Source organism: Pleurodeles waltl, chromosome 8 (genome assembly GCF_031143425.1).
Source record: "Pleurodeles waltl isolate 20211129_DDA chromosome 8, aPleWal1.hap1.20221129, whole genome shotgun sequence".
NCBI classification, from domain to species: domain Eukaryota; kingdom Metazoa; phylum Chordata; class Amphibia; order Caudata; family Salamandridae; genus Pleurodeles; species Pleurodeles waltl.
The window spans coordinates 183,183,131-183,205,857 of record NC_090447.1 but is presented as its reverse complement, the minus strand read 5'-3'; the positions used below and the strand labels follow the sequence as shown (position 1 = coordinate 183,205,857).

Genomic DNA, 22,727 nt, shown 5'->3' with positions numbered 1-22,727 from the left:
GACAACTGTGATTTTGAACAAATTTGTAATCTCATCTAAATTATTTTTATGGATTATATCAACTTGTTAAACTCAGTAGTCACACTACATTACTATAACTTGCCACTCTACCATGCATTGTGTCCTCACAAAAGATATGGTTTGTGATGCGATAACTCTTCTTCTGAATACTTTATTATTTTACATTGTATAAGAGAGATGATTTAAAACAGTATAAGCAGTGCATGGAGAAAGCACAAGTTATAGTTAGGGTAGTGTGTCTAGCACATTGAAAAAACTGTGTATAGAGGTGTGCAAGTTATAATAATTTGAAGGTGTTCCTTAAATTATAAATGAAAGGTATAAGTTCAGAATTTTTTTATTTTTGTGTACTTTAACTGTAGCTAAAGAATAACTAAAGTTATATTAATTTAAAGGTGGTTCTTAAAGTCCTCTTGTGGCTTGTTGTGTGGCTGTTGCTTTAACAAGACGTCATCTTTATGACCTTTGGAACCCACTTCCTTGGCTTGGATACAAGAGAGCAGGTCTGGTCCTTCAGGACCCTTGTCAAGTCATATCAGCCGTTTCAGTCCTCTTCTGTTCTTCCTCAGGTCTATGAGTATTCTGTAATGGGTGCGGAGAAATGTATCAGCTATGCCTGGCATGAGCTAAAGGGTGTGAATGACTTCTGGGCACACCCTAACCAAAGGGGTAAAAGGTCCCAGGGCCAGCTGTACTCACTTTGGGAACTTTCAAAAAGGCAAAAGTCTTCGGCCATTCTAAGCTTAAGTGCTGATGGGGGAGGGCATCTAATACTAGTGTCCTTCGAAATCTAATAATAAAATCTAGATTAGGGGCACCCTAGAGCTAAAGTCTGGTATAATAAGCAGCGTTTTCCAGCATCCACACAGTGGATGCACAAGAATTGTTTTGCCATCCTATTTTCATTCCTTTCAAGTGCACTCCAAGTGTTATAATTAAACCAAACAGGCCTGTGAGCAGAATTTTACAGAGTAGTGTCAAAAAGGATGCTACTGACCCTACCCTTAATCTCCTGTACGATTCAGAGGAGTCATCTTTGCCTATTTAGGTCAGCCTATTGCTCCTTTGCATTGTTTTCACGCTACTCAGATGCTAATTACTGGCTGGAGAAGTGGGAGAGCAAATGCAAATTTAGCCTTCGGGCACGGAAAAGGTAACTTTCTAAAAGCTACTGTTACTAAATATTTATTAAAACTACAACTTCATCATTCAATTGGATTTTTAATAAAAAGTAAAAATAGCTGTTTAATTATTTTACACCGTCAACCACCAGCTATTGCTATGTAGATTTGAAGAAATTGGTGTGGAGGGAATGTGCTTTCAATGGTTCAAATCCTTTCTCTTAAACAGGTCTCAAGTTATTCATATTCCGCCCTATCAATCCTCGTTTAAGAAGTTGGAGCATTGAGTACCACAGGGCTCTGCCATGAGCCCCACTCTATTTAACATTTATATCCGACTTCTGTTAAAGGTAATCAGGTCCTACGGGATCTTCTTTGTGAATTATGCTGATGACACTCAGCTAATTGTATCTTATGAGAATACCAACCCTGAGTCCTGTATAATTGAAATGACAAAGTGGTCAGAAAATGACTATCTAAAATCTAATGAAGATAAAACTGATTTTTTATGGTGTTGAAGTGCCACCTACATTAGAGAACTGCCATAAATTTTTTGGCCAGGGAAAAACACTGAGATTTTTCAGCCTGCACAGTCAGTGCGAAATCTGGGTGTCCTGCTGGATGATAGACTGTCTCTTGAAAAGCATATTAGTGAGACTGCGGCCACTTGCTTTGTCCTCCTGAGAAACTTAGGGAAAATTTTTCCTTTTTTACCATCGACTGCACGCAGACTAACAGTGCCAAGCATTATTTTGAGTAGACTAGATTATTATTGCTGTGCGCTGATCTTGGAAGTACCAGACTACCTTCTTAACAGGCTATTTAGGATACAAAAACTGGCAGCCAAGCTGGCTCTGAATCTAACAAGAAGGGACTCCGCATAAGCAGCGTTCAGAGCATTGCATTGGCTGCCTTTGAAGGAATGTATCAAGTTCAAGGTCCTCTGTATAGTCCACAAAGCTGTAAACGGCCTACTATAGTCTTAGAAGGTCTCTGAGGTCCACCACAGCCAACCGGATTGAGATTAAGAAAATTAGAGTAGGTGGGAGGTCTTTTAGGGTCAAAGCTGCTCAGCTTTGGAATGATTTACCGGCTGATCTTAAAGCTGATAGAAACCTGCTCAGTTTTAGGAAGAAAGTAAAAAACATGGTTCTTTACAAAAGGGGTTTAAGAAGTGGACCTGGTAGGGGGGAGAGGGGAGTCAATTTTTTCCTTTTATTTTTATGAGAGTCCTGTAGTATTAAATGGTCAGGGTATTTTTTGTATTGTAAAATGTTGATTGTCTTTTAGGGTACAAAGTTGTTAGGATCAGGAAATTTCTCTGTGTGTATTTTTAGAATGTATGCTTCTGACTTGTCTCTCCCTCTAGCGCCTTGATACCTGTAATTTGGTGTACACCTCTGCTTTATAAATGTCAGTTCATTCATTCATTTTTCTAGCTAGTCCCATTCCCAGGATACAGTATTAGGATTTGTAATCAGTACTCTTGATTCTTACATAGGACAGCTAGGCCTGCCACATTGATTTTCGTGGGTGCTAGTCACTGTAAGGACATAATTACAATACATTTCCTACTCTTAAATGCCATGCATCCTGTCTTGTGGCTCCAAGGCCTACATAGGACTGATTCCTTATTAGGGAGGTCAAATTGCAGTGTTTTAAACTTCCCCAGTCAGAATACACCAGGAGGCCTAAAGTCATGTTTTACATCAACACTGTAGTGGATGGACCAGTAGATGCTTCCGTTATACTAGTGACATTTAATTTACAGGTACTGGGTATATTTCGTACCATACCTTAGGGAATTACATTTAAGTTAAATACAACCAGATAGAATTATGCCAATTCAACCATGTTTAAAGGGGAGCACAGGCACTTTTCCACTGGTTAGTGGCATTAAACTGTACAGAGGTCTAATGTCAGCAAATATAAGGTCCAACAAATGGTAAAAAATACAGGGTGATCATGCTGAAAGGATGGATTTCCTACACTTACACATTTTTCTATTCCTATATATTTTATTGGTTCCGCATAGCTAAATAAACAGGGAAGACGTGGTCCATGACATTTGAGCATCCCCATTTCAAATGCTAAAGAAGCTTTTATAAGATGGTACTTTGTTCATAGACAGGCGGGATGCTGTTATCCCTAGTAAGAAAAAAGAAATCAGATAAATGTAAACTTGTGTAAATAAATGCTTTATTCATTGAATTAATTACTCACTTATGATGATCTTTCTGTTTTCAAATGTTGAAAATCGTATTACATGATCGTAATATTCAATAAAACATTTACATTGTTCATAATCCCACTTGCATTATGTGACTGTTGAAAAATATGTTAAGCTTTCGTATGTGCTGTGGTTAACTGACCGACAATTAGCTTCTTTAAAAGTTGGCTTTAATAACTAATGCTAATGATATATAAGGTGTATGATTGGAAATGTTTTGCAGGTTTGTGGAAGACAAAATGTGGGTTACTTTCTTAGAAGGAAGTTCTGCTTTGAAGGTTCTCCGCTTAAGTGGACATGAGGTAATTTAAAAATGTCTAAAATTACATATTTTCTGGGCTTTTTAATTGATAATAGCTTTCTAAGGGATGTGGCCTCAGAAAACTACATTGTTTAATGCATGTTTGTATAAATTACCAATGTAATAATATGTTACACTAGATAACTGTAATTGCACTTGATCACTTTTAAGGATATATTTCAAGCAGCTTTTGAGTTCATCCAGACACTAAATATTACAGAGACCATTCAGCAGACCTTTATCTGAACTTGTTGCTTAACCGGGGTCTCTGGCTCAGCTTTACAAGGTTTGTTTTCACGCCCATGGGAGACACCAGTGAACTTAGCCTGATGCACTAGCACTGAATGTGAAAGACAGGTTATTATAGCTCCGCAGAACCGCACCCAATATGTAAGTGAAGTGGTGTCAATGGGCCAGATGTACAAAAATGCAATTGCGACTTCCCAGAAATCGGTATTTAGGAAATGCAAAATGCTAGGGACGAAGGTACCATTTCCTAATAGCGATTCCTACAAATGTAGGAATCGCTATTAGGAACTCGTAATTAAGAAATCCCATTGCATTTCAGTCAATGGGTCCGTTTTGCATTTCCTAAATAGCAATTTCTTATTAAGAAATCGCTATTTAGGAGATGCAAAACCAGGGAAGGCAATTGGAACAGGGCCACGCTTGGTACACTCCAAAAATAGGGGTGCACCTGTAGAGCACACATATGCCAAAGGGGCCAGTGTGTGCTCTATTGCAATCAAAAAAAGCACCTTTTGGTGCTTTTTTTAAATTGCACCTGGTTACCACAGACTTAAAGTCGGTGGTAATTGCATCTCCAAAATGACCAAATTGATTTTTTGGAAATGCATAGTACATCAGAATAGGAAATGCAAATAGAAAATTCCTATTTGCATTTCCTTTTCTGAGAATCACAATATGTGATTTCTACATGGTAGAAATAGCAATTTGCGATTCCTTAAAGGGCTTTGTACATTAGGAAAGCCCGGTTTGCATTTCTTAACTTCCTTAAATATCGATTCGGACTGTTAAGAAATGAAAACAGGCTGTGTACATCTGGCCCAATTCTTTTTGGTTACTCGAAGTAGTGGTAATCCAAACGATCATTCATTAACAGTTTACACAGTCAGGATCACTAGAAAATGAATATGTATTTCAACATATTTATTTAAAAATAGTTATTTTAAAATGCGGGTATCTAGGGCACATAATATTGGTAACATCACAGAAGATGATAAAAAGCAGCTACATTTTTCGACAGCAGTGAAAGTGGGGGAAATCATGCCATCACAATTTATAGCTCTTACACCATCACTACGCTGTTCCTAAGCACTATGCTAGTTTTAGCAATGAATGAATAATAAGACAGAGTTTTGGAGGTGGTGCGCATAGCTGGACAACAGCATTTGTTGCCTCTTTGGATTAGCATGTCTGCTATTTCGAGCACAAAACCAAGAGCTATGGTATTGCATCTACAAGAGAACACAGTCCTGGCATGAGTTTGTGAAGGCAGAATGGAATGCTTTGCAGAGCTTTGGAGAGTCTTACTGGAGGCTTCTTCAGTCAAGCTGGAATCTGGTTCTTTCTGTGCTTATCAGGATCTGCAATCTACGTCTGTGACTTGAGTGAAGTTTCTCTCCTAAGTGGTCAAGTGTTAGTCCTTATATATTGTATCTTATTTATCTAAGTTGGAAATTACAATGCCACCTTAGGAATGTTTTGACATAATCATAAGCATAACTGGATGTACTAATAAGGACCTCAATATAGATTACATTATTTGGGTTATGGTTGTTATATGACCTCGAAAAAGTACCTGTCCAAGACTGATCTAGTACTGGAGGTTTTGTTGATGTCTGTATCTGAATTACTTGACACTTTCACAGCTCTTGAAAAGATAGGTGCAGGCGACCTCTGCTTCAAAGACAGACATGTTGATGAATTTGCATAATTTGACAACAAATGTCCACCTCCATGATCTGAGATGCCGACCTCTTTTACCTAACATGAATTTGGGGACAAAGGTAAACAAGCTGAAGAGGCTAATTAAAATGGCGACTATAGCTAAAATGGAACTCGTCCTGTATGTGTTTAGGAACCTAAAACCAAAAGAAAGAAAGAAATCTAAAAGCTAGGGATTAAAAATTGTATACTTTATGGCATTCCTGGAATAATTTCTAAATTAAATAGTCAATAAATTATCACTGTATATGTTTTTGATTGATATTGCTTATCAGACATATTCATTATACATTTACAGAATAAAAGCACATGGCAGAAACATGCATTTGATCTAATATCAATTCACCACTTGTTACATTGTTCAATAACACGTGCCTTCAAACTGAAATAATAAAGTGGTCTCTGCGCTGGAAGATGTGATCCTTACAACAGACCCGTATCTGATGTCTGCTTATGGTGAGAACAGTCAATCAGCAAATCCAAGGAGGCAACAAACCTTTTATGATAACAAAGTCTATCCTTCAGGAATCATTATATAATCTTTGGTGAGGCATATACCATTAACAAACATCTTAAACGTATTGCATATCAAGCTACACAACTTACCTGGGAAGGAATTAGTTTGAAAAATATTTTATTAACTCTTGCACATTTCCTCAAAATACTGCATCCAGTAATGCATGTATAGCGAACAGGTAAATCAGATTTCTGATGGATACAACTATCTGTGAATCCTTCACCTTATGAATTTTCCCAATGTGCCAGCATTCAACGGAAATTTTTCATTATAATAGCACAACTCCGCACGCGACTCCGTCTGGCATCATCAGAGCCATAGGAAGTCCTCGGCGGCATGCTGACACCAGTTCCCTTTTTCTGCGTCTTTGACATGTAATGGTTTTCTACCTCTCCGTTGTTTCTCAACTGTTTTGGGGGAATTTCTTACAGTGCTGCTATGTCTCTGCCAATGAAATCTGGCTTCAAACCGTATAGTGAGCACAGAGGTCGCATGTCAGTGACTGACCCCCATGAGAACTGGCTTTGGTGTTTAATCTCGGATCACAACGTAGCAGGTTGCTTGTCTTGTAGGAGCATAAATCCTAAAGCTCTGAAGGAAAGGGAGACAAAGCTCTTTCTATCAAAGCTAAGAAAGAGAAAAGAGGATGTCGTAGATCCAGGACTCAGGACACTTCGTCACTCAGATCATATAGGTCCCACAAGAAATGCTGTCGTCATGGATCATGGTGGCGTTCGTCCAGAGATGACAGTCCTCGGTCTGTATCTCCGACTTGGAAATCATGCACGACTTGAGAAGCCTGTCCCACTTTATCTCCCCAGCCAAAGTCACCTGAGCCATCTCTGCTGCCGTCATTGGTAGGGATTTCGGCATCGCCTGCGAGTCCTGTAGCTCAATTTTCCCCTGCATCCTCTCAAGGTCAGGAGTTTGGGGTTCGAGCACCAGATCTTGCCCAACCTCTGCAAGGGGAACAGGAGTATGCTGCCTTTCTGGATCCAGGAGCAGATCCGTCTCTGATCCTGAATGCTGTGTTGAGCATTTTTAATAAAGCAATTGTCCCCTCTGGTGTGCCTGCTGGCCCCATGGGTCCATTGGCCTTTACATTGGGGGTGCCGGTGCCATACAAGCAGGCTCCCTTTATGCCTTTCTTACCAGCAACCCCTCTTGAATTGACTGGCTTTGCACCAAAGTTGACACCGTCTCTACCCAAGATGACGGCACCGGTACCCGCGTCGGAGAGACCCCGAGCGAAGTCGACTCAGTCTAGTCCGGCGTGGAGTGTGTATCCGGATGCTCCTCCTCCAGTTTCACCTTCTCGATTGGGGACGTCTTCGGCGTCAGTGAACTAGTTATCGACACCACGCTTGGAGTCTAGACAAAAATCTAGAAGGAAAGCCTTAAGACTGCTAGAAGAACAGCAGTATCTAGAAGAACAGCAATAGCTGGAAGAAAGGGAAATAACTGTGCCTTCAGATGAATACCTGGGGCTTGATACTGCTACTGGATTGGATGCATCCCCTGAGTGGGAGCTATTATCCCCTGGAGGTGTACTTTCGTCAGAAGTGGCGACCTACCTTGGGGTAATTAAGGCAGCAGAACTTTTAGATTTGCCTCTGCTGCTTCAGAATTAAAGACTAATATTCTAACAGAGGTGCTGCATTCTACAGCCTCTCCTTCAGAGCCCCTTCTTCTGTTCAATGACGCTTTGACTGAACCAATATTAGAAATATGGAAGAAACGGTCACTACCCCTGCGGTTTCAAAATCTATAGCCAGGAGATACAAGGTTGCTCCAGATGACCTGCAGTTTTTAGCCCAACACTGGAAGGCTTGGTACTACAAGCTTCTTGTTCCTCAAAATCACCTCCAAGGTCATTCCATACAACTCCTGCGGATAGGGAATCCAAGCGCATGGAGCAGTCAACAAAGAAGAGCTTCTCCTCAGGCAGCATGGCTTTAAAATCATTTAATGCAACCTGTGTACTGGGGAAATACATGTATGCTTTAATGGATATGGCGAAAGAGGTAGTCCCTAAATGGTCTCGGAATGTGCAGGGCCATTTTGTGGAACTGTTATAGGACAGCCAAGTGGCAGCCAAACAAGTGATTCAGTCAGGTCTGGAAACTGCAGACTCTGTTGCCAGAGCCATGGGCACTTCGATCTCTACTAGGAAGCATGCTTGGCTCAGAGGTTCTGGCTTTTCCTTGAATGTGCAGGCTACATTGATGGAACATCCTTTTAATGGAGCCAGGCCTTTTGGTGCAAAGGCAGACTCGGCCCTGGGGAGATTTAAGGATAGCAGAGCCACTCCGAAATCTTTAGGCCTTCAGTCATCCTCTACCACGTACATACCATTCCATAGGTTCAGAAGGTTGGCACATGGTTCATCCTTTCGTGGGAGGCAGCAGCTCCACGTCCAGCAGCCAGCCAACTCCCAGTACAGGTCCTGCAGAGGTCGTGGAAGAATTGGAATCCAAGGTGCTCACAGCAGCCTTCTTCCTCCTTTTCATCAACTGCGGGAAGCCAGTCAGGGAAGCAGTCCTAGTTCACTCCCCATTCACCAGCATGTGCTTCCCATAGGGGTAAGGTTGTTATATTTTCTCCAGGAGTGGGAGTTAATAACATCAGATTCATGAGTGTTGAGCATAGTGAGAAATGGTTACGCCCTTCCCTTTCGGGAGTTTCCCTCCCCGACATTCTTTGTGCTCAGAAGAGCATCTTCTATTGCTTCAAGAGGACGTTCAAAGTCTACCGTTAAAGCAAGCAGTAGAGTTAGTTTTGGAGCAGGAAAAGGGTCAGGGATGTGTTTCAATATATTTCCTGATTCCCAAGAAGGATGGTCGTTTGAGGCCCATTCTGGACCTGAGGATTTTGAATTGGTTCCTCAAACAGGAGAAATTCAAAATGCTGACCCTAGCACGGGTGCTTCCTGCGCTGGACAAAGAAGACTGGTGGTGTCTGTTCACTTGCAGGATGCGTATTTTCACATCCCTATTCTGAAGTCGCATAGTAAGTATCTCCTGTTCATGGTAGGGTCGCAGCACTACCAGTTTGCGATCCTTTCATTTGTTCCTACTTCCGCACTTTTCACAAAGGCGATGGAAGTGGTTGCAGCGCATTTCAGAAGGAAGGGAATATCGGTATTCTCTTACCTAGACAATTGGCTGATCAAAGCCAAGTCCCCAGAGTTCGTGCTGCACCATTTGCAGGTGGCAACCCAATTGTTGTTCAACCTGGGCTTTTCTTTGAACGTGCCCAAATCTCACCTGGAGCCCTCTCAGCACCTCCTGTTCATAGGGGCAGAACTGGACACAACTTTGAATCAGGCCTACTCTCCTCCCCAGAGGATTCAGGACATTCAGGCCATGATTCCAATGTTTCAAAAGGCAGTGGCTGTTCCAGTCCTAAAGGTCCTACGCCTGATCGGTCTGTTCACCTCCTGCATTCTATTGGTTACTGATGCACATTGGCACATGAAGGCTCTCCAGTGGTGCCTCCGTAAGCAGCGGTTTCAACACAAAGACGATCTTGAGGAGTCAATAACGATCTCCAAAGATGCTCCAGTGTTATCTGCAATGGTGGAGTGTGGATGGCAACCTTTCTCAAGGAAGGCCGTTCTGTCTTCCACCTCTGGTGACCACAGTCATAACGGATGCTTCCACTCTAGGGTGGGGAGCTCATTTGGGGGACCTGGAGATCAAAGGCCTTTGGTCTCCAGTAGAACAGATGTTTCACATCAATCTGTTGGAGCTGCTGGTGATATGTCTGGCTTTCAAGGACTTCCTCCCGTCCATTTGCGGTCAGTCAGTACAAGTCTTGACAGACAACACTACAGCGATGTGGTACATCAATGAAAAGGGAGGAGTCTGGTCGTACCTTCTCTGCAGAGAGGCTGTGCAGCCCTGGTCCTGGGATCAGGAACATCGGATTTGCGTAGTAGCAAACCATTAGGCCGGAGTTCTAAACGTACATACAGACACTCAGCCGGCACTTTTCGGCCGATCACAAGTGGTGTCTCCATCCGGAGGTACTTCTTTACATCTTCCAGTTGTGGGGATCATCTCAGATAGACCTGTTTGCAACTCATGAGAATGCGCACTGCACATCGTTCTGTAGCCTCCAGTATCCGATGCAAGGGGCCCTGGGGGACGCGTTTCAGCTGAGCTGGAGCAACTAGCTGCTTTACGTGTTTTTTCCCATACCCTTGATTCCTCGAGATCTGAGGAAGATTCGTCAAGGCCGGGCCCAAGTCATATTATTAGCCCCGGATTAGCCAAGAAGGGTGTGGTATACAGACCTTCTTCAACTCTCGCTGTGCCATCTGTCTCCCTCACAGGGCAGACCTCCTCTCGCAGTCGGAGGTTCTACACCCCCACCTCCAGAGCCTGTAGCTACATGCCTGGAGATTGAACGGGGCAATCTGAGTTCCTTTTTTCTCCCTCCAGAAGTAGTGGAATGATATTTTATCAGTCAGTCGACACTCCACCAAGACCGTCTATGCTGGCAGACGGGCAAAATTTGCTTATTGATGTGGGGAGAGACACATTGATCCTTTAAGGGGGTCATCTGTCGAATGTGTTACAGTTTGCTCTTTCCATTGCTCAACAAGGTTGTGCTGTTGCAACAGTGAAAGGGTATTCGACTTTTATTTGTTTACTTGATCAACCCTCTTTATTTAAGTCCCCTATAGTTCTTGGGTTCCTTAGAGGTTTAACTAATACATTTCCTCCCACTCCATTTATAATGCGGCAATGGGATTTGAATTTAGTTTTGACTTGTTTGATGGGTTCACCATTTGAACTAATGCATAGTTGCCCTAACTTATAAGACATCTTTTCTGATAGCCATGACGTTGCCTAGGCGTGTTAGTGGGCTTCAGACTTTTAGCGTAAAGCCCCTTTATCCTACCTTCAATGCTAATAAGGTGGTTTTGAGAACCAGCGTGGCGTTCCTGCCTAAGGTAGTCACTCCCTTCCATCTAGGATAATTTATAACCCTTCTGTCCTTTTACCCTCCTCCCCATCCATCGAAGGAGGAGGAGGAAAGGCTGAGAAGGACTTCATATCTGAGGACCAGCTCTTCATTGGCTACGTGGGCAAAAAGAAGGGCAAAGCCGTCTACAAGAGGACTCTATCAAGGTGGGTCATTATTTGCATAAAGATATGCTATTCGTTAGCAAAGAAGGATCCCCCTGAGGTCATTAGGGCTCATTCCACCAGAGCTAAGTCTGCTTTGAGATTCTATTCATAAGGTGAGGAATCCACAGGTAGTTGTATCCATCAGGAGAGCAAGTTACTTACCTTAGGGAACGCTTTTTCTGGTGGGTACAGTAGCTACCTGTGGATTCCTCACAGTCCCACCCACCTCCCCGTTGTCTGTCTGGTCATACCAAGATTAGTATTGATGTTTATTAAATGATGTATGTATATATATATATATATATATATATATATATATACACACATGATGACATGTGTAGCTGCAGATACACATGCTGTGCATTATCCTGCCATCTGGTGTTGGGCTCGGAGTGTTACAAGTTGTTTTTTTTTTTCTTCGAAGAAGTGTTTTCTAGTCACGGGATTGAGTGACTCCTCCTCTTCGGTTCCATTGCGCATGGGCATTGACTCCATTGTTAGATTGTTTTCTTTCCGCAGTCGGGTTCGGACATGTTTCCTCACGCTCCGAGATTTCGATTCGGAAAACTCTGTAAAACTCTCTTTTCGTCTGTATTGTATCAATCAGGCTAATATCCTTCCATCGACACAGCAGTACCGTCAGGAAAACAACTTTGTTCTCCCTTCAGGGTGCGCGCGCCCAACTCTGGCCTATTCGGGCCGACCGCTAGAAACCTCATGGATTGGACTCCATTCCGATTCTGTCCTCGGTGCCACGCGAAGTACCCGTACACAGACCAGCATCTGGTTTGCAACCTCTGCCTTTCCCCAGATCATCGGGAAGAAAACTGTGAGGCCTGTCGATCCTTCCGATCGAAAAGGACTCTTCGAGATCAAACGGCAAGAAGACTCGAAATGGCGTTGAGAAGCGGTGAACAGGTCAACATGTGAGTACGTCTGCCTCTGTACCTCACAAAAGAAAAAGCTCAAGGCCTTGGGTACGCCACTGCTGGAAGGCCATGGCTCGGCCCGAAAAAAAGACTGGCGGTGACCAACTTAGCAGTTCGGCACCGAAAAAGGCCACTCCTCCGAAAACATCGGAGACAAAAAAAGCTCTGTTTCTGACTCCACTAGACACCATTTTTCGGAGTCGAAAATTAGAAAACCAGTTTTGGAGCCGAAACCTTCCTCCTCATCATCTTTTTCGATCCCGAAAAAGCATGCTTCAGAGCCGAAAAGGCCAACTTACACATAGGAACATGGACTTTCAAAGAGACTTAAAGAAAGCCACAAAACCTCTGACGAGGAGTTGGAGGTACAGCCAATACTAGAAGTTATGGATGAAAGGCAATCCAGGATCCACATCCATAAGGAAACAGGGAGAATTCTAACAACACTTCCTTTAAAAACCAAAAGGAAGCTAGCTTTTCAGGAGGAATTGGACACTTTGCAGCCTCCAGCAAAAGTGCCAAAGCACAAGGAGAAACCACCACCTCCTCAATCCTCTCCTCCTCATTCTCCTCCTCATTCTCCCCCTCATTTTCCCCACCTACCTACCTCTCCTCCTACTAGCCCTACACTAGTGCAGTCTCCCACTCACTCTTATGATTCACAAGACAGTGTGTATCCATGGGATCTTTATGACCCAGATCCCATTCCAAGTAATGATCCAGACAGCTATCCCTCTAAACCATCACCACCTGAGGATAGTACTGTCTATAACCAAGTTATAGCTAGGGCTGCAGCATATCATGGTGTCACCATGCATACAGAGCCCCTAGAAGAGGATTTCCTATTTAACACTTTATCCTCAACACGTTCCGGATATCAGTGCCTCCCGATGCTGCCACGCATGGTAAAACATGCAGATCAGATATTTAGTGAACCTGTTAAAGCACGCCTCATAACACCCAGGATAGAGAATAAATATAAACCTGCACCTACTGAACCTGATTGTATCACCCATCAGGTACCTCCTGATTCTGTGGTAGTTAGCGCTGCCAGGAAGAGAGCAAATAGTCAGTCATCAGGAGATGCACCCCCTCCTGATAAAGAGAGCAGGAAATTCGATGCTGCAGGGAAAAGAGTTGCGTCCCAGGCAGCAAATCAGTGGAAAATAGCCAACTCGCAAGCACTATTAGCTCGCTATGACAGAGCCCATTGGGACGAGATGCAAGACATAATCCAGCATCTCCCCAAAGAACACCAAAAAAGGGCACAACAAGTAGTGGAGGAAGGGCAAGCCATTACTAACAATCAAATATGACCTGCCCTAGATGCAGCAGATACCACTGCTAGAAGTGTCAATACTGCGGTCACTATACGCAGGCATGCATGGCTCAATTCTTCTGGATTCAAGCCAGAAATTCAGCAGGCTGTATTAAATATGCTATTCGATAAAAAAACATCTTTTTGTGCCATAAGTAGATACAGCCATAGAAAAAATTGAGAAAGGACTCTGACACAACAAAAGCAATGGGTGCACTCTACTCTGCACCATACAGAGGGTCCTTTCAAAAACCTCAGTTTTGAGGTGGATTCAGACCACAGCCCACTGAGGCATCCATCTCACAGGCAAATCCAACCTACCAACCGCAATACCAACGGGGTGGTTTTAAGGGCACATATAGAGGACAGTACCCCAGCAATAGAGAAAAATTTTAGGCCTCTAAGCAGCCTCCAAAACAGTGACTTCTCTCATTCCCTTCTACTCCACACCTCTCCTGGTGGGGGGAAGACTACAACAGTTCCACACAAATTGGCAACATATTACCACAGACAATTGGGTCCTATCAAATTATCCGCAATGGCTGTTGCCTAGAATTAATATACACTCCTCCAAATATCCCACCAAGGTCACACAAACTATCCTTAGAACACACCATTCTGTTGCAAGAAGAGGTCCAATCTCTACTACTCGAACAAGCAACAGAATTGGTGCCACAGTCTCAAATAGGGACAGGAGTTTACTCACTATATTTTCTAATTCCCCCAAAAGATGGCACCCTCAGGCCAATATTAGACCTCAGGGCCCTCAATCTTTACATCCTGTCAGAACATTTTCACATGGCAACTTTACAGGATGTCATCCCACTACTACAAAAACAAGATTTCATGACAGCCTTAGACCTCAGAGATGCGTATTTTCATGTACCCATTCATCCTGCACACAGAAAATATCTCAGGTTTGTCATTGAGGGGAAACACTACCAGTTCAAGGTGTTGCCCTTTGGAATAACAACAGCTCCAAGGGTATTCACAAAGTGCTTAGCAGTAGTGGCAGCCTACCTAAGAAGACAACATATACCTGTCTTTCCATATCTGGACGATTGGCTAATAAAATCAAACAGTCACATGCAATGCCAAAATCATACGCATTATGTAATACAAACCTTGCACACACTACGGTTCTCAATAAACTACCAAAAATCACACCTTCGACCAGCACAAATACAGCAATATTTGGGCGCAATATTAGACACTCAGCAAGCTCTAGCATATCCAGATACACAAAGGATGCAAGCTTTCCAAAATATAATCACACAAATACAAACAAATCAACAATACACTGTCAGATTTGTCATGAAAATTTTAGGAATGATGGCATCATGCATTGCAGTTGTGCCACATGCAAGATTAAACATGCGACCCTTACAACAGTGCCTTGCACAACAATGGTCACAGGCACACTGACAACTTCAAGATCTAGTGTTGGTAGACCTCCTAACGTCCATGTCCCTTCAGTGGTGGAATTCCACAAATCTAAAAAAGGGCAGCCATTTCAAGACCCTGTGCCTTAGACCATAATCACAACAGAAGAAGCATCAATGATTGGTTTGGGAGCTCACCTAAACAATCACAACATTCAAGGGCAATGGGATGTCAAACACAAACAGCTACACATAACTACACACTTGGAATTATTAGCTGTTTTGCTAGCACTCAAAGCTTTACAACCTCTTCTCACACAGAAGAATGTTCTTATCAAAACAGACATGACAACCATGTATTATCTTAACATACAGGGAGGGACATATTCATCCCAACTCTCCCTTCTAGCCCAGAAAATTTGGAAATGGGCAATCCACAACCAAATTCATCTATTAGCACAATACATTCCAGGGATAGACAATAAAGTGGCAGATATCTTCAGCAGAAATCACCAACAAACTCACGAATGGGAGATTCATCCTCAAGTACTTCAAAAATACTTTCAAAAGTGGGGAACACCAAGCATAGACTTGTTCGCAACAAGCAAAAACACAAAATGCCAAAACGTCGCTTCCAGACACCCACATCCCCTATCCAAGGGCAATGCTCTGTGGATCAGTTGGTCAGGGATAATTGCATACACTTTTCCCCCTCTCCTACTCCTTCCATTTCTAGTCAACAAGTTGTGTCAAACTTCACTCAACATGATACTCATAGCACCAACATGGGCACGTCAACCGTGGTACACAACATTATTAGATCTGTCAGCAGTACCACACTCCAAACTACCAACCAGACCAGATCTGTTGACACAAACCAGAGGTCAAATCAGACATCCAAATCCCAAGACACTCAATCTAGCAATTTGGCTCCTGAGGTCGTAGAGTTTGGATATGTACAACTCCCATCAGAATGTATGAAAGTTATTAAGCAAGCAAGAAACCCCACTACTAGACAGTGCTATGCAAACAAATGGAAAAGATTTGTATATTACTGTCAATTTAAAAATATTGACCCTCTTATGGCATCAACACAAGAGAATGTATGCTATTTACTTCATTTACAAAAAACAAATTTAGCATTCTCTTCAATAAAAATTCATCTTACAGCAGTTTCAGCATATTTACAAAATAGACAACATAGCTCTTTATTTAGAGTTCCTGTCATTAAAGCTTTCATGGAAAGCTTAAAACACATCATTACACCCAGAACACCACCAGTTCCTTCTTGGAATTTAAATATAGTGCTTACACGACTTATTGGACCACCATTTGAGCCTATGCACTCGTGCCAAATTCAATTTCTGACATGGAAGGTTGCCTTCCTAGTGGCAATTACTTCTTTAAGAAGAGTAAGTGAAATCCAAGCCATTACTCTTGAAGAACCATTCTTCCAAGTACACAAGCATAAAGTTGTACTAAGAACAAACCCAACATTTCTACCAAAAGTGGTATCACCATTTTGTAACAGTGGAACTGCCAGTATTCTTCCCACAGCCAGATTCTGTGGCAGAAAGAGCTCTACATAAGACATCAAAAGAGCTTTAATATACTATATAGATAGAACTAAACTGTTTAGAGAGACTAAACAACTGTTTGTCGCATTCCAAAAACCTCATACAGGCAATCCCATATTAAAACAAGGTTTAGCACGATGGATTGTAAGATGCATCCAAACATGCTATATTAAAGCAAAAGGACAGCTTCTAGTTACTCCTAAAGCACACTCTACAAGGAAAAAAGGTGCAACAATGGCTTTTTTAGGGAATATACCAATGGCTGAAATATGTAAAGCTGCCACTTGGTCAACACCACATACTTTCACTAAACACTACTGTGTAGACGTATTATCACGACAACAAGCCACAGTAGGCCAAGCTGTACTAAGAACATTATTTCAAACAACTTCAACTCCTACAGGCTAACCACTTCTTTTTTATGGGAGGACAAACTGCTTTGTGGTCTATGCACAGCATGTGTATCTGGAGCTACACATGCCATGGAAAATGTCACTTACCCAATGTACATCTGTTCGTGGTATGTTCCGCTGCAGATTCACATGCACCCTCCCTCCTCCCCGGAAGCCTGTAGTCATTTAAGTTACAAACATTTGTACATATGTATATACATTTAAATTAGCATGGACATCTCTTACTTTGTACCTATATACCCTACCACTCCTTCCTTTACCCTCTGCGGGAAAACAATCTAACAATGGAGTCGATGCCCATGCGCAATGGAACCGAAGAGGCAAAGTCACTCGATCCCGTGACTTGAAAACACTTCTTCGAAGAAAAAAAACTTGTAACACTCCGAGCCAAACACTAGATGGCAGGATAATGCACAGCATGTGAATCTGCAGCGGAACATGCCACGAACAGATGTACACTGGGTAAGTGACATTTTCCATATATATATATGTGTGTGTGTGTGTGTGTGTGTGTGTGTGTAGGAAGTTGGCTCTGTATATACTATCTCAAAGTGAGAGATAGTGCACAGAGAATCCAAGGGTTCCCCTTAGAGGTTGATAGTGGCAAAACTAGATAATACTAATGCTCTATTTTGTGGTAGTGTGGTCGAGCAGTAGGCTGATCAGAGGGTAGTGTTAAGCACTTATTGTACACACACAGGCAGTAAATGAGGAACACACACTCAAAGACTTAACTCCAGGCCGATAGGTTTTTATATAGAAAATATATTTTCTTAATTTATTTTTAGAACCACAAGATTCAAATTTGAGGTAAGTACATACAATGCAAGGTACTTCACACAGGTAAGTATAGAACTGTGATTTAAAACAGCAGTAGTACACACAGTTTTGGTTAAAATGGCAAATAGCTATTTTAAAAGTGGACACAGTGCAAAAATCAACAGTTCCTGAGGGAGGTAAGTATTGGTTAGTTTTTCAGGTAAGTAAACCAATTACACAGTCAGTCTCCTGGGCACAGGCAGCCCACCGTTGGGGTTCAAGGCAACCCCAAAGCCACAGCACCAGCAACACAGGACAGGTCAGGTGCAGAGGTCAAAGGAGGGCCCAAAACACATAGGTGCCAATGGAGAACAGGGTTGCCCCGGTTCCAGTCTGCTAGCAGGTAAGTGCCTGCGTCCTCTTGGAGCAGACCAGGGAGGTTTGTAGAGCACTGGGGGACACACACACAGGCACACAAAACACAACCTCAGTGGCACAGGGGCAGCCAGGTGCAATGTGCAAAGTAGATGTCGAGTTTGCTGTCGAAATCAACAGAGGGACCCGGGGGTCACTCTGGCGATGCAGGCAGGGAACAGGGGGGCTCCTCGGGCCAGCTACCGACTGAACTAGGATGAGGGCCGCCTGCTGGTCACTCCTGCACTGGTAGGTGGTTCCTCTCGGTCCTGAGGGCTGGGGGTGTAGTGATTGGTCCAGGCGTTGGGTTCCTTTGTTACCAGGCAGTCGCGGTCAAGGGTAGCCTCTGGATCCTCTATGCAGGCGTCGCTGTGGGGGTGCAGGGAGGTCGACTCAGGGTGTCCACATCTTTGGAGTCACCTGGGAATCCTCTCTGCGGTGTTGGTTGTCCTGGACTCAAGCCGGGGGCGTCGGGTGCAGAGTGTGAAGACTCACGCTTCTGGCGGGAAGTGACAGTCTCTTTAAAGTTGCTTCTTTGTTGCAATTTTGTTGCTGTTTCTGGACAGAGCCGCTTTCCTTGGGAGGTTCTTGGTTTTCTAGGCGCAGCTCAGTCCTCTGAGTCCTCAGAGGTCGCTGGTCCCGCTGGATGAGTCGCTGTGCAGGTTCTTTGAGTCTGGAGACAGGCCGGTGGGGCTGGGGCCAAGTCAGTTGGTATCTCTGTCGTCTCTGCTGGGCTTTCAGGTCAGCAGTCCTTCTTGTTGTTGTAGGTTGCATGAATCTGATTTTGTGGGTTCAGGGTCACCCCTAAATACTGAATTTAGGGGTGTGTTTAGGTTTGAGGGCAGTAGCCAATGACTCCTGTCCTTGAGGGTGGCTACTCCCTCTTTGTGCCTCCTCCCTGAGGGGAGGGGGGAACTTCCCTATTGCTATTGGGGGAATCCTCCAAAACCAAGATGGAGGATTTCTTAAGGCTGGGGTCACCTCAGCTCAGGACACCTTAGGGGCTGTCCTGATTGGTGGGTGAGTCCTCCTTGTTTTTCCTCATTATCTCCTCCGGACTTGCCCCCAAAAGTGGGGGCTGTGTCCGGAGGGGCAGGCATCTCCACTAGCTCGGATGCCCTGGGGCGCTGTAACAGGCATGAGCCTTTGAGGCTCACCGCCAGGTGTTACAGTTCCTGCAGGGAGAGGTGAGAAGCACCTCCACCTAATGCAGGCTTTGTTCTGCCCACAGAGTGACAAAGGCACTCACCCCATATGGCCAGAAACTCGTCTGGTTATGGCAGGCTGGCAGGAACTGGCCAGCATAACACAAGGAATTGGACTGGTATACAGGGGGCATCTCTAAGGTGCCCTCTGTTTGCATTTTTTAATAAATTCCACACTGGCATCAGTATGCATTTATTGTACTAAGAAGTTTGATTCCAAACTTCCCAGATTTCAGTGTAGCCATTATGGAACTGTGGAGTTTGTGATTGACAGACTCCCAGACCATATACTCTTTATGGCTACCCTGCACTTACAATACCTAAGGTTTGGCTTAGACACTGTAGGGGCATAGTGCTCATGCAGCTATGCCCTCACCTGTGGTATAGTGCACCTTGCCTTATGGCTGTAAGGCCTGCTAGAGGGGTGACTTGCCTATACCACAGGCAGTGGGTTGAGGGCATGGCACCCTGAGGGGAGTGCCATGTCGACTTAGTCCACAGTCAATATAGTACTTTATTTCGGCTAAAAAGCCATAAAAGTGAACAATTTGACACCATATCATAGTTCGACAACATATCAGTTTGTAGAAAGGAAGCATAAAAGAAATACCACATTATACATTTAAAAACCCTAAATGAATTTTAAAATCAAATAATTTTAAGAAAATACAATACAAACATTATTATTCTTAAAATCTTAAAATCCTGTCATATTGAATATAAAAGGTTAATGGCTCAATGTCTTATTCCAGTCAGATCAAAAAGCAAGTTATTATAATAAATAACTATGACCAATATGTTAAAACCATACAATTATAACAATTCTCTAGTACTTATGGCCCATGCACTTTGCAAATATCTTGCAACTGAAAAAACTATTTTATCATTTGTATCAGTTATCATTAGGCGCAATGCTATATTCCATTCCCTTATCCCCAATAATCTGCATAATGGGGCAATCCACTTCTTCCTCGGGCCACATATCTAGGGCAAAAGAACATAAAATGCGCGAGTGACTCTGTGTTTTTTTTACAAAAATGGCAAAATATTGAATTCCGGTCCTCCGCTCTCCATCTCGCAGTGAATGACTTGAGCGGGAGGATCCCTAACCTGAACTTAATATAGAGCGCTTTAGTATAGGGAGGATTAACATTGTCCATATAGGCCTCAAATTTGGGAGTACATTTATCTAGAAACTGCAGGGTCCGACTACCTTTATTAATATACCATGTTTGGACCAGAATATTCTCCCAATAGCACCTATTTATGCGCTCTTTTACTTCCTTGGTCAGATTCTGAGGAGCACTCCACACATCTTCCATGTTAAGAAATTTGCACATATCTCTAATGTGTCTAAGCCAAGGGACCTTTAATACACAATCATCTACTAAAAACTCTTCTAATGCTGTCTGTAGAGTTGACAAATGCTCAGAAGTCCAAAGCCGAACCCAATACTTGAGTGGTCTTAATGCAATAACATTATGTATCTCATTTATAGCTAAGTCAAATCTAAGGGGGATGAGAGGGGTGCTCATTGGTAGTCGTAAAACGTTTCTTAAAAAGCAGTTTTCTACTACAGTCAAACACCTAGAATTTGTGTGTCCCCAAAGCTCAGCGCCATAGATTGAAGCTGCAACTGCCGCTGCTTTATAAACAGTAATAGCAGGCAATATCTCCCCTTCTGAAATATTGGCAATTTTCCTCCCTATCACTGTTGACCTCTGCCTAAGGGCCTTCAAACTCTTTCCAATTTGCGCCAACCATCCTTGATCATCACTTAATCTAATCCCCAAATAATCAAATTGACTAACTCTCTCCACTAATTTACCTGCTATACTCATTTTCCCCCTAAAAGATTTGTGCGGATTGAAAGCCATGAACTTTGATTTGGTTGGGTTTATTTCAAGTCCTCTTTTAATACAGAATTGGTAAAAAGCATCCAATTCATTTTGCAAGCCCATAGGTGTTCTCGAGATTAATAAAGTGTTGTTGGCGAACATTAGAATGGGAACAGAAGATCCAGCTGGCTTTGGGGCATCATGGTTACAGTTTAGTAGTTGGTCCGCTGCGCCATTAATGTACAGGTTTCAACAATGTTGGGGCCAAGATGCACCCTTGTCTCACCCCCCTATTAACAGGTATAGCTTGTGTTAAGTCACCACTTTGGGACCAGCGTACTTTAGCATACGTCCCCTCATGTAAGTACCTTATCAAGCCTAGTAGTTCACCATCAAGTTGATAGCTCTCCAACACATTCCACAATAGGTCCCTTGGGACCATATCAAAAGCAGCTTTTAGGTCGATAAAGGCTACATACAGGTGACTTTTCTTTAGTGACAAGTATTTCCAACAAAGGAGATTGAATCTAAATACCTGGTCTATTGTACTCATTCCTTTTCTAAAGCCTACCTGAAAGTCGGAAAGAATATGGGATTCGTCTATCCATACCTGTAATCTATTCAGCACCTGCTTGCTAAATATTTTTTGACTAACATCAAGCAGGCTGATCGGCCTATAGTTAGTAGGTTCTTCCCTTGGCCCTTTCTTATAGATGGGAACTATTATTGATCCTTGCCACGAGGGGGGAAGTCCCCCCCCTCAATATCTCGTTGCTAAGCGCATTAAGATACAGGGACCAAGTTGTAGGTCTGGACAGAAATAGATCTCCAGGAATGCCGTCCAACCCAGGGGCCTTCCCTTTGCGTACAGATTGGAGAGCCAGAGTAGTTTCTTTCAAAGTGAAAAGGTCCAGGGCAAATTTAGGTGATGGAAGACCCCCCAAAGTTGATGAATTTAATGAATTAGGGTAAGAATCGTTGGGTTTTAATAGAGAGATAGTTGCACTGCTGGTATGAGGTTTTCTATATACATTTTTAAAATGTGTCACCCAAATTTCTGGCTGGATTCCAGGGTGATTCTCCATACCTTGTGAGTTACCTTTACCTGCCACTAATTTCCAGAATAATTTGGAGTCTTTCCCATGAAGTGCCTCTACCAAGCTATTCCAGTATTTGGTTTCCCACTCTTTTTTTGCATTTTTTAGTACAACTTTGTACGCAATCCTACATTCTCTTATCTCTCTGGACTTCCCTGCCTTCAGTGCTCCCAATAGATGTGATTTGGCCTGACGGCAGGAGGTGGAAAACCAGCTTATCGTTCTTGTCCCATTCTGTGTCCTCCTCCTTACTACCTGAAACTGCGATTTTAACCGGTTTGCCAAGACACCGTGCAAGTTGATCAAGTCCACCAATATAATGTTTGCATGCTTCAGTGGGGATAATGTTTTTGCAACTATTTGATAGATTAATATTTGGAACTTAACATCACCCTCCACCCATTCCCATTTCACATTTTTAAAATCATTTGTCTTTTCTAGAACATAACCTTTGGCCCATGGTGTCATAGTTTTACTGGTGAATAGAGTAGAAAAAAAG

The 22,727-nt window shown here is 42.9% G+C and overlaps 1 protein-coding gene across 8 annotated transcripts in view; it reads left to right on the top strand.

Annotated features, from left to right (window-relative positions):
- SYNJ1 (synaptojanin 1) overlaps window positions 1-22,727 on the top strand; it is a 767,318-nt gene that overhangs the window by 462,086 nt on the left and 282,505 nt on the right. For all 8 annotated transcript variants that reach the window (XM_069204034.1, XM_069204040.1, XM_069204035.1 and 5 more), the window contains one exon: window positions 3,596-3,674. In XM_069204034.1, the coding sequence (XP_069060135.1) occupies window positions 3,596-3,674 (79 nt within the window). The remainder of the gene's footprint in view (window positions 1-3,595; window positions 3,675-22,727) is intronic.